Source organism: Bos mutus, chromosome 10, assembly GCF_027580195.1.
Source record: "Bos mutus isolate GX-2022 chromosome 10, NWIPB_WYAK_1.1, whole genome shotgun sequence".
In the NCBI taxonomy this organism is placed as follows: domain Eukaryota; kingdom Metazoa; phylum Chordata; class Mammalia; order Artiodactyla; family Bovidae; genus Bos; species Bos mutus.
In genome coordinates this window covers 35,776,834-35,789,995 of record NC_091626.1, presented here as the reverse complement: position 1 = coordinate 35,789,995, position 13,162 = coordinate 35,776,834, and the positions used below count along the sequence as shown (strand labels likewise).

General features: G+C 35.3%; 1 protein-coding gene across 2 annotated transcripts in view; it reads left to right on the top strand.

Moving 5' to 3' along the window:
* MNAT1 (MNAT1 component of CDK activating kinase) overlaps positions 1–13,162 on the top strand; it is a 210,409-nt gene that overhangs the window by 79,053 nt on the left and 118,194 nt on the right. For both annotated transcript variants that reach the window (XR_011465630.1, XM_005890687.2), the window contains exons 5-6: positions 2,916–3,056; positions 9,375–9,500. Coding sequence is in view for 1 of the 2 variants with exons in the window: in XM_005890687.2 (XP_005890749.1) it covers positions 2,916–3,056; positions 9,375–9,500 (267 nt within the window). In the remaining variant the exon portion in view is untranslated. The remainder of the gene's footprint in view (positions 1–2,915; positions 3,057–9,374; positions 9,501–13,162) is intronic.

Here is a 13,162-nt window from a genome sequence, read left to right as displayed (position 1 = left end):
TCTTTTCTTTTAGCATCTTTGGCACCACTCTGATTTCTGCCTCTAACTTTCCATGGCCTTCTTCCCTGTGTGTCTGTATCCAAGTTTCCAGCATGACCTATCTTAACTTGGTTACATATGCAAAGACCCTATTTCCAGATAAGGCCACATTTATGGTTACCACGGGTTAAGAACTTCAACATGTATTTTGGGGGCACACATTCAACCTGTTAACACTCTGTGAAATCTGTTCTAACTCTACCTGTCCTCCGTCATATCACAGGGAATTAACCACTCTATTAATTTTGTCTCCCACCATACTCTGTGTAAACCTATCACTTGTTCTACTTATTGCTGATATGACACTGTTTTATTGTGAGACATCTTTTTCTGCTTATGGACCTACAGTCTAGTAATTCACTTTTCCAGCCTTCATATCTTACCCCCTAACTTTGTGCATTTATTCCTAGTAATTTTTCTAGATCAAGTTTGAATTTTCTTCTCCACTGGGTGCCTTAGTTAGAACAGCAATCTCAGTAATAGAAGTTTTTAAAATTATAGGGGAGAAATGCTACTAGAACTTAGCAACTGACTTAATTTAAGGGGGATGGGGTTGAGGGAGAAGGAGTAATAAAGATGACTTTGAGGTTTCAACTTGAGTTGACTGAGAGATGGGTGTGCATTTAGCAGAAATCAGGAATACAGGAGGGTTATCAGCTTTGGGAAACCAAATGCTGAACTTAATTTTGGATATACTGAGTTTGAATTATAAGGGAAATATTTTTTCATTTGGGAAACTTGTTTATTTCTGGGAGTTTATCTAATTTGTGAATTGATATAATCTTAACAGATTAGATTAACAGAGATTAATATGTAAATATTATTTTACATAAAAATATACTTTTCTGTGAGATCTCTGTTAATTCATGTTAGTGATTCCAAAACATATTATACTCTCTCCCTCTATTCTGTATTTGCCTCAAGGTGCCATAAATTCTCAGTATTATGTTGAATTAAAAAAAGGTATGGCAATGGCACCCTACTCCAGTACTCTAGCCTGGAAAATCCCGTGGATGGAGGAGCCTGGTAGGCTGTGGTTCATGGAGTTGCTAAGAGTCAGATATGACTGAGTGACTTCACTTTCACTTTTCACTTTCATGCATTGGAGAAGGAAATGGCAACCCACTCGTGTTCTTGCCTGGAGAATCCCAGGGACGGGGGAGCCTGGTGGGCTGCCATCTATGGGGTCGCACAGAGTTGGACACAACTGAAGTGACTTAGCAGCAGCATTGCATTTTTAAGAGCAACAGTCAGGATTTAAAATAAAGCCATTCAGATATTACTATATTTCTCATTCATAAGACTTAAAGAACAAAGAGTTGGTATAATACTGCTTTTTTAAAAAAATGTAAATTTATTTATTTTAGTTGGAGGTTAATTACTCTACAATATTGTATTTGCTTTGCCATACATCAACATGAATCTGCTACAGGTATACACGTGTTCCCCATCCTGAACCCCGCCTCCCTCCTCCCTCCCCATACCATCCTCCCGGGCCATCCCAATGCACCAGCCCCAAGCAGCCAGCATCATGCATTGAACTTGGACTGGCGATTTGCCTCATACATGATATTATACAGGTTTCATTGCCATTCTCCCAAATTATCCCACCCTCTCCCTCCCTCACAGAGTCCAAAAAACTGTTCTATACATCCGTGTCTCCCTTGCTGTCTCACATACAGGGTTATTGTTACCATCTTTCTAAGTTCCATATGTATGTGTTAGTATACTGTATTGGTGTTTTTCTTTCTGGCTTACTTCACTCTGTATAATAGGCTCCAGTTTCATCCACCTCATTAGAACTGATTCAAATGTATTCTTTTTAATGGCTGAGTAATACTCCATTGTGTATATGTACCCCAGCTTTCTTATCCATTCATCTGCTGATGGACATCTAGGTTGCTTCCATGTCCTGGCTATTATAAACAGTGCTGTGATGAACACTGGGGTACGTGTGTCTCTTTCAATTCTGGTTTCCTCGGTGTATATGCCCAGCAGTGGGATTGCTGGGTCATAAGGCAGTTCTATATCCAGTTTTTTAAGGAATGTCCACACTGTTCTCCATAGTGGCTGTACTAGTTTGCATTCCCACCAACAGTGTAAGAGGGTTCCCTTTTCTCCACACCCTCTCCAGCATTTATTGCTTATAATACTGCTTTTAAATATGATTTAGGGTTGGAATAAATTTCAGAGTCTGGAAGTATTTGATATTTCTAAGGAACTTCATAAAAGGGAAGTAATGTAGGACTGTAGTTCATTCTCTCTACATATTAGCTTTGGATTTTGAATATTTTAGTCCACAGAGAAGACCCTTGAAATTTATATACTTGTGTTAGAAAATAACTTCAGTTTTTCATAACTTAATAATTCACTTTTCATTTCATAAGTGAATGCTATTTGGAACTCAAGCATCAGAAAGACTTATTTTAACTTGGAATAAAGAAGTTAAGTACTATGATAACTTTTCATTATCTTACGTATTTTGAAAATTGTTTCTATTAAATGAACCAGTCTTTTATATGGAGTTTTTCAATTAATAGTTCTATATGGAGATGATCTCTTTGTTATTGTTGGGTTTTTGTTTTGCTTTCTTTGTTAAATTTCCTAAGTAAAGTCTTCTTAAGCAGTTTCCACATTTCTGCAGCTGGGATAAGTGTACTTTGTTTAGATTTCATTTAGTGCTAGATGTCATTCTCTTTAATGGTAACATGTCTGCATGAAAGAAAATTCTTTTAAAGTGGAGCTGCTGCTGCACTATTAAACAATTAGTGACTAGTGCAATTTATGCTTCGAAAAAAGGTAGTATGGAGTATGGTATAGACTTAGTTTTGGTTACTAAATTTATTTCATGCCATATATGAATGTTACTGTTTCAGACTCGGGAACAGGAGGAATTGGAAGAAGCTTTAGAAGTAGAAAGACAGGAAAATGAACAAAGAAGACTATTTATACAAAAAGAAGAACAAATGCAGCAGATTCTCAAAAGGAAGAATAAGCAGGCTTTTTTAGATGAACTGGTATGTATTAATGTTGATTATGATAAAAACATTTGTCTTCAGGGTTTATCTTTCCTCTTATGCTGGGTGATGGTATTTAAATGGCATTTCTATAGTTTGTGCTCATGTATTTACCTTCTATCCCTTTACTTTATTTATTTATTGATTTATGTATTGGCTGTGCTGCATGTTGGTTGCTGCATGTGGGCTTTCTCTAGTTCTGACAAGTGGAGACTGCTCTTCATTGTGGTGCATGGGCTTCTTGTCGCAGTGGCTTCTCTTGTCGCATAGCACGGGCTCTAGGCTCACAGGCTTCAGTAATTGTGGCACATGGGCTTTCTTGTTCTGCAGCATGTCAGAGATTGAGCCCATGTCCCTTGCACGGAAGGCAGATTCTTAATCACTGAACCTTCAAGGAAGCCCCTATTTATTTTTTTTAATGTTTGTTAATATCCATTTTATTTTCAGATAACAGAGCAATACTATAATTAACATAAGCCAGTTTACTATTAATAGGATGTTGATGTGTTTCTAAGCTTACTGACTAAAACATGTTTTCAGAGCACTTTTCTCCTGATTGATACTGATTTTCTAATAACTAGCTCATTTTCAAGTATTTTGGCTTCATGCTGAAGTTTTAGTGACTGGTTACTCTGTGAGAACTGTATTTTGTATTTTTGCATGGGGAAAATACACTTGAAAGAAATGGTAATGTCTTGCAAGTTATTGGTGTTTTCTAGTTGTTAGTTGCCCAAGTAGTCAACATTATTAGATAATAGCAGGGATTACAACCAAGGTTTATGAGATGTTTCATGGATTTGAGAATATATTATTTGATGCTTATAAACCAATGTAATACTGATGAAATTGCAACATGGAAATTGTCCTTTCCAGTAAAGGCTTTTTACATCCTTCCTTTCCCCTTTCTAGCTACGTAATTAATTTCCACGTGTTGTTAACATACTTAACTCTTCAGTCTACTAGTTGCTATCTGTTTGTTATTCTGTGACCAGGTGAATGTGTTTGTGTATATTTTTCTACTGTGCTTTTGCCCTAAAAGCATTTAAGCTATATAACCAAGAATAAAAAGAGAAAGCAAGATTATTTATTAGTTTAGTACAAAAGTATTTATGGCTTCAGACCATGAATTTTAAATCATTTTAACTAGGTTCAAACACATCTTTGTTAATCAAAATAGGAGCCATTACAATCAACACATTTTTGCCAACGAGAAATAAGTTTGTTTATTCCTGTAGCATAAAAATCCCTGCTTCAGGATTTGATGAACTCTTGGAAATCGTTTTCTGCCTCCTGCTGGTTGTGGAAGTGTTTTTCCCTGCAAAAAATTATTAAGATGCTTGAAGAAATTGTAGTCAGTTGGTGAGAGGTGAGGTGAATGTGGTGGACGAGCCAAAACTTTGTAGCCCGGTTCGTTCAACTTTTGAAACTTTGGTTGTATGACCTGTGGTGGGGCGTTGTGGTGGAGAATTGGACTCATTCTGTTGACCAATGCCAGCTGCAGGTATTGCAGTTTTTAGTGCATATCATCAATTTGCTCAATATACTTCTCTGATGTAATGGTTTCACCAGGATTCAGAAAGCTGTAGTGAGTGGGTCATACTGGCAGCAGACCTCCAGTGACCATGACCTTTTTTTGGTGCAAGTTTTGGCTTTGGGAAGTGCTTTGAAGCTGCTTCTTGGTCCAGCCTCTGAGCTGGTCATCACTGGTTGTTGGATAAAATCCAGTTTTCCTCTCACATCACAATCCAATCGAGAAATGGTTCATTGCTGTTGTGTAGAATCAGAGAAGATGACACCTCAAAATGACAATTTTTTTGATTTTTGGTCAGCTTATGAGACACTCACTTATCAAGCTTTTTCACGTTTCCAAAGTGCTTCAAATGCTGAACAACCATAGCATGGTCAACATTGAGTTCTTTGGCAACGTCTCATGTAGTCATAAGAGGATCAGCTTTGATGATGCTCTTGGTTATTGTTAACTTCTGATAGCTGGCCACTGTACTCCTCATCTTCAAGTCTTTCTTCTCCTTTGCAAAACTTCTTGAACCACCACTGTACTGTACATTTGTTAGCAGTTCCTTGGTCAGTCTCTGCTGCTTTACAACCTATTTTGAACTCAAATAAAAAAAATTGCTCAAATTTTCTTTTTGTCTAATGTCATTTCTGTAGATGAAAATAAATATAAAATAAACAGTAAGTAATGTGATTAACCAAAAATATAAAGTGAGAAATGCACATTAAAATGATGTATAACATAACTAAATTTATTTAAAGATGTATTCCAGTATTAGACAAATTCAACAATGTAAAACTGCAATTACTTTTGCACCAACCTAATAAATTAGAAGTAGGTGGGAAAGTAAGGACCTTCGTGAAGCTTAGACAGTAAATGCTTATCATAAACCCTATCTGCTTTGTATGAGTGGAGCATAAATTTGGTTCTAAAAATGAGGACAAGGAATTCCCTCGTGGTCTAAATAGTTAGGATTCGGCACTTTGAGTGTCATGGCCCTGGTTCAGTCCCTGATCAGGAACTGAGATCCCACAAACCACACAGGGTAGTCCAAAGCAAAAAAATGAAAATAGCAATGTATAGCATGGAAGATTTTTTTGTTGTTGTTAGTAACTTCCATTAAATTTTTTGAAACTATTAAGTGGAAGTTGTGGCTTTAACAATTGAAATGATACATATTGTGTTTTACATTTTTTGTGGACATGTCGCCTGTGAGACATTAAAAACTTTAAAGAATGAATTTGTAAAGCTTCACGTTACAGGTTTTTTTTTTTGAAAGGTTCTTTCTCTCATCATTTTATATAAAGAGGAACATGATTTTCTTTCCTTTGTACGTTATTAATGCTTTCCTCTATACATTAATTCCAAATACTGAACTTAGATTTAAGACAAATATACACTCTAACTTTCTAAAAATGTTCCATTTATTATTAAGAATTTTTAGTTTTTATTTTGAGATTAGCTAGTTTTACACAGCAATTCTTTTTGTATATTCTTTTTATCTTTAGTCTTGTAGCATGAAATTTTGGTGCCTCATTGAGCTGCTTTTGGCTTTTGAGCTGCAGCTGCCAGTGTTGTACATTGTGTATAATCTGGAGTTAATATTGGTTTTTGTTAAGAACTGCCCTCCCCTTCCTGTTTTCCTCACCTGCAAGTCATTACTGTGCATACTTTCTTCACTATTTAGATCATGTAACATAGTGGTTAAATAATCTTTAACAATTTATTGTATTTATTAGAACAATTAATTACAGCAGATTGGTTTGAATACCAATTCAATTTGAATTTCTGGTTTTCATTTTCAAATTTATTTTTAAAGATTGTTACTTTAATTTTTGAATATTTATTAAAAATTTTTTGTTAAAATGTTAACATCCATTTCATCCTTGTTGACCAATTGAAAGAATTCATTAAATTTCTTTTTATTTTCCTGAATCTGTATTAAGTATGTAAAAGAATGCATTGTATTTTTTCTATGTATGTTCATATGTTAAATTTTATTTAGAAAGACTGCATTATAAATATATCTAGTAGCTTAAATCTTAAAATGATTCTCTGGATCTAATTTAGACAACTAGTACAAGTACTCCTTATTAGTTTTTCTTCTCCTGTTTTTGGTCCTTATGCTAAAAGTCACTTTTTAACCTTTTAAAAAAGTATTGGCATTACATTATACTCTATGTGACAGAGTTTTAATGTTATGGTCTTAATCTTTATGACTTAAAATGTTGCCTAAAAAGTTCATTTATTTAATCCTAACTGTAAATTCAGAGTTTTTTTTTTTTTTCCTAAAAGCTATTTGAAAAAAGATTTTTAAACAGGTCCTGACTTATTAAATATTTTTATATTCCTGTTAGAAACTTCTCTTCAGATTATGTCTTAAATTTTGCTAGGGCTAATATTGTCAAATGCAGTAGCTCATTTTTATTAGAATATTGTTTGCCAGATGGCTTGCTCAAAGTCAGTTAAAATAATCTTTCAAAATGGTTGTTATAAAGCTTTTAATAAGTATTACAGGTAGTCTTAATTAAAATTTCTTTAAATATTGAGCATTGTACCTTCAGGCTATTAAATAGCTTAGGGAACCTTTCAGGGTAAAAATGGAGAGCTAAGAATGAAATACTGGGTTAGCCAAAAAGTTCATTTGGGTTTTTCCATAAGATACTACGGGAGAGCCTGAACGAACTTTTTGGCCAACCAATAACTTGAAAGGCTGAATCTGCATTCTCTGTATTCCTAAGAGCATATGTTTCCCATAATTTATTTTACTCTATAGATTTTGTTGATGTGTAAACTCCTACTTATTTCTTTCTTAACATTTACAAGATTTTCAGACTCCAAAGTTTTGATTGCTAAAGTAGAGTATAGCAGATTTGAAGTAAATTGTATTGCCTTTGTACCAAAATTAGTTTTAGATTTCTAGAATACTTATTTTTATTAAATTTCAGCTGTTTTACCAATACATTTTACTATTCTGGTTCTTTTATAGGAAAGTGAAACCAGAATTAAAACAGGCATAGTATTGATTAGCAACTTTTTTTGAAGTGCACATATTGTTTTGCTTTTATGTAAGAACTTTTACTTTTTAGAGTAAGTACTAGGTATGGAATTTGAATTCACTTAGAGTATTAATTAGGAAGCAATGATTTAGCTTTTTAGCCAAGAAAATTTATTTTTCTTCTGTTAGTTTTTACATGTAAAATGATAGTAAGAGATTTTAAAAGATACTTTGGGCCATTGCCCATTTAAAATGTCCTTTAAGTTGACATTTTATTACAAAATTCCTAATGGGAATCTCAAATAGCTGTGGGAATTCACAGTAATGCCATACTTCCCAGGCCACCAGGAAAGTCCCAATACTATGATTAATGTATTACTAATGCTTTGTTGTAGAATATATGAGAGGTATTCAAATATATTCTTCTAGAACCAAGTCTCAAGAATTTTGCTTCTTAATAAATTTCTGCATTATAAATAAAATTTGTGTTTTTCCATTTTGAAACTTTTCATCTTTAAAACATTTGCTTTTGCAAACCACTTCTGTTGCAAAGTTTTGAAAAACAGGTTTATTCTAGGATGATGCTGTTGAAATAATTGGCTTGTTATTTGAATTTCTTCTGTACTATAACCTTTAAACAAGTCTTTTAAATATATTTGTTAGCCATATTTGTGCCCCAAAATACTAAGTTGTTGGGTTTGGAAAGAAAATAGGTTCTACTATATCTTCACTTTTATATTACAAAATGTTTAACAACATAGTTTTTTCAGGATTAAATTCTGGGTAGTTACTATTTTAAAAATTTGTTAGACCATTTGATGACTTTATTTTCATAGGTCACCTTGGTATAGGAGATAGAAATGTATTTGTACCTTTCTTTCTGTTTACTGATACAGAGAGCAGTGTGTCTCTTTGTGTATGACCTTCTTCCTTCCTGGTTTCCTTCTGCATGTGTTTCTGTGTTCTTATTTAACTGACATCTCAGAAGGGAAAATGCTTTGGGTACATGAAAATTGGCAAAACTAATACAATTATGTAAAGTTTAAAAATAAAATAAAATTAGAAAAAAAAAAAGATCTTAGCTGTGTAGCACTTTAAACATGTAAGAAGACTTCATTTTAAATAGAATAAATAACAGTTTACATATAAGAGTTAGTTATTTGATGATGTTATTAATATGTGTATATGCAGATTTGTATAGATAGCGCCCTGTTTTAGTATCAATATAAGATATTAAAAATGTTTACTATTATTTTGCTAATTAAAAATTTAGATTTAATTTATAAAAGTAAGTAATAAAGGAGAAAATAAATGTACTTTTGGTTGTACTTAACAATCATTCCATTGTACAAAAAACAGAACAAGGATCATTTCCAAACGGCCTCAGGTGAAATCTAATGGGAAACAATTTCAAGCCAGTCTGAATTCACTGGTTAAAAGAATGTGTCTTAGATAAACATCTGATCTAGGTTATAGTACTTTGTACTACTCTCTTTGTGATTAGCTTCTAATTTTTTTTATTTTAATAAATATATGGTTGGTTTCACTAGATGAAATAAGACCCTATTATACTGTCTTTAATGTGGATTTTATAAAAATCCATTTTTGTAGGTTATTTTGATTTATGAGTCTAAAACAGCCTTTTCTTATTATGGAATGTTAAAGTTTTTTGTAAAGTGTTCTCCATAAAGTGAATATTTAGGTTGACATCAAGTGCTTATGGAAAGGCATAATTTAAAATAAAAGACTGGTTGCTCTTTAGTTCTTTCTTTTTAACTTTCACACTGCACTTTAACTTCTCTTACAGGAGAGTTCTGATCTCCCCGTTGCTCTACTTTTGGCTCAGCATAAAGATAGATCTACCCAATTGGAAATGCAAATTGAGAAACCTAAACCTATAAAACCAGGGACGTTTTCCACAGGCATCAAAATGGTAAGCTGTATTTTATTGTTTATTTGGAACATATATGTCAAGTATTATACTTTATAACTTTATATTGATTTTTACAGATAAACTGGAAGATTCAATTATTTAAGATGCGTCTGATCTAGGCTACATGACTAGAAATAAAAATACATGCAGTATAAGAAGAAAGTGAAAAATAATAATTTACAGAGTATGCAACACAGTTTTGTTCTATATGATATTGAATTTGCATGTGTTTATTATTCTGTGTAAGTTTTTAAGCTTGTGGTATAGAAAAATGTTTCTTAAAATGCAGACTTCTGGTTTCTGGTATGGCATGTGAGAAGCTTGGAAAGTGCCATTCCAACCTGACAACAAATAAAACTTAAAACCCACTGAAAAATCAACAAGTTTTTTTTAGTACAGAGAGGTCACAAAGCAAGCCACTGCCCTTAAAATTGAAGAGACCAGTAGAGACTACAGTGAATCACAGCTCACCAGAACAGCAGCCTTGCTGGGAACCAGTGCTGGTGTAGGGAAACCTGAATTGGTTCACAAATTACTGAAGGCTCAGTATGGGCAACTCTTAAGAGTTAAAAACTCCAGGGGAAATGAATCATCAGAGGCCCCACACTTTTTGTGAGTCTTACCTGTTGTGTTTCAACCAGATTATCTCAGTGTATATTAGAAAAAATCCCCTCATGCTTTTGACACATGAAGGAGAAAAGGGGAACCGTTTTAAGATGTGCCAGAGCATTCTGTTCTTCCTAACAAGATTTGCCCTCTAGGATAAACTATTTTACCAGAGTCTAACTGAGTTTTATCAGAGCCTAACTGATCTGGGTGAAGGGAAATATCCAACTATAACTGCTCCAGTCTTAAATGTTGAAGAAGGGAAATACACAACTTCAATTCACTCTAACCATCCTGCCCCACCTGATGGCAGGGAGATTGAGAAGTGTGTGTGAAGTTCACAGTCCAGAAACATAGGCTTTCTAAAAGAATGAGACCTTATTATAGGACTAGGACTATAAATTATTCTATCATCCCTGATACCGTCAGTTCAGTTCAGTCGCTCAGTTCAGTTCAGTCACTCAGTCGTGTCTGACTCTTTGCGACCCCATGAATCGCAGCACGCCAGGCCTCCCTGTCCATCACCAACTCCTGGAGTTCACTCAGGCTCACGTCCATCGAGTCAGTGATGCCATCCAGCCATCTCATCCTCTGTCGTCCCCTTCTCCTCCTGCCCCCAATCCCTCCCAGCATCAGAGTCTTTTCCATTGAGTCAACTCTTCGCATGAGGTGGCCAAAGTACTGGAGTTTCAGCTTTAGCATCATTCCTTCCAAAGAAATCCCAGGGCTGATCTCCTTCAGAATGGACTGGTTGGATCTTCTTGCAGTCCAAGGGACTCTCTCGAGAGTCTTGTCCAACACCACAGTTCAAAAGCATCAATTCTTCGGTGCTCAGCTTTCTTCACAGTCCAACTCTCACATCCATACATGACCACTGGAAAAACCATAGCCTTGACTAGACGAACCTTTGTTGGCAAAGTAATGTTTCTGCTTTTGAATATGCTGTCTAGGTTGGTCATAACTTTCCTTCCAAGGAGTAAGCGTCTTTTAAATTCATAGCTTCAGTCAACATCTGCGGTGATTTTGGAGCCCCCCCAAATAAAGTCTGCCACTGTTTCCACTGTTTCCCCATCTATTTGCCATGAAGTGATGGGACCAGATGCCATGATCTTAGTTTTCTGAATGTTGAGCTTTAAGCCAACTTTTTCACTCTCCTCTTTGATTTTCATCAAGAGGCTTTTTAGTTCCTCTTCGCTTTCTGCCATAAGGGTGGTGTCATCTGCATATTCGTGACATTGTACAGGAGACAGGGATCAATACCATCCCCATGGAAAAGAAATGCAAAAAAGCAAAATGGCTGTCTGGAGAGGCCTTACAAATAGCTGTGAAAAGAAGAGAAGTGAAAAGCAAAGGAGAAAAGGAAAGATATAAGCATCTGAATTCAGGGTCTCTCAGTCGTGTCTAACTCTTTGCAACCCCATGGACTGCAGCATGCCAGGCCTCCCTGTCCATTCACCAACTCCTGGAGCCTGCTCAAACTCATGTTCATCGAGTCAGTGATGCCATCCAACCAGCTCATCCTCTGTCTTCCCTTCTCCTCCCGCCTTCAGTCTTTCCCAGCATCAGGGTCTTTTCCAGTGAGTTCGTTCTTCGCATCAGGTGGCCAAAGTATTGGAGTTTCAGCTTCAGCATCAGTCCTTCCAATGAATATTCAGGACTGATTTCCTTTAGAATGAACCTGTTGGATCTCCTGGCAGTTCAAGGGACTCTCAAGAGTCTTCTCCAAAAAGCATCAATTCTTCGGTGCTCAACTTTCTTTGTGGTCCAACTTTTACATCCATACATGACTACTGGAAAAACTATAGCCTTGACTAGATGGACCTTTGTTGGCAAAGTAATGTCTCTGCTTTTTAATATGCCAGCTAGGTTTGTCATAGCTTTTCTTTCAAGGAGCAAGTGTCTTTTAATTTCATGGCTGCAATCACCATCTGCAGTGATTTTGGAGCCCCCCAAAATAAAGTCTGTCACTGTTTCCCCATCTATTTGTCATGAAGTGATGGGACCGGATTCCATGATCTTAGTTTTCTGAATGTTGAGCTTTAAGCCAACTTTTTCACTGATACCTTACATTTTTAAAGACCTGTTTACAAAAGTTTGTTCTACTCAGTGTGTCATGTCTGGCTGTCAAGGGGAAAAAAATTGCAAGATATACCAAAGGCAGAAGACACAGTTGGAAGAGACAGAGCAAGCATGAGAATTAGATATGACCGGGGAATTGGAATTATCAGACTGGGAATTTGAAACAACTGTGATTAATATGCTAAGAGTGCTAATGGATAAAGTAGATAACATGCAAGAACAGGTGGGCAATATAAGCAGAGAGATGGAAATTCTAAAAAAGAACTGAAAAGAAGTGCTAGAGAAAAAAGAAACTCTAAGAGAAGTGAAGAGTGCTTTTGATGGCTTATTAGTAGATTGGACATGCATGAGGAAAGAGTCTTTGAGCAAGAGGATATATCAGTCAAATTCTTGAAAACTGGAAACCAAAGAGAAAAAGCCTGGGGGGAATAAAAGCCCAGAACAGAATATTGCAAGGTCTGTGGGATGACGACAAAAGGTACAACACAAGCATTCTGGCAATACCAGAGAAGAGAGAAAGGAGCCGAAGAAATATTTGAAACTATAACAACTGAGAATTTTCCTAAATCAACATCAGATACCAAACCAAAGACCCAGAGAGTTCAGAGAACATCAAGTAGGATAAATGGCAAGAAAAAAAAACCTTATACCTAGGGATATTATTTTCAAATTATAGAAAATTGAAGATAAAGAAAAAAAACTCCTGAGGAAGCTCCTCCTATAGAGGAGCAAAGATAAGAATTATATCTGGCTTTTCCTCAGAAACCATGCAAACAAGAGAGTGGAATGAAATATTTAAGGTATTCAGAGAGAAAAGCCACCAGCCTAGAATAATGTACTGTGTAAAATTATACTTTAAAAGTAAAGGAGAAATAAAGATCATAAGAGAAAAATAGAGAATTTTTTGCCAGTGTATCATTTTTGAAAGAAATGTTAAAAAAGGTTCTTTAGAGGCTAGGAAGATGATATAGATGAGA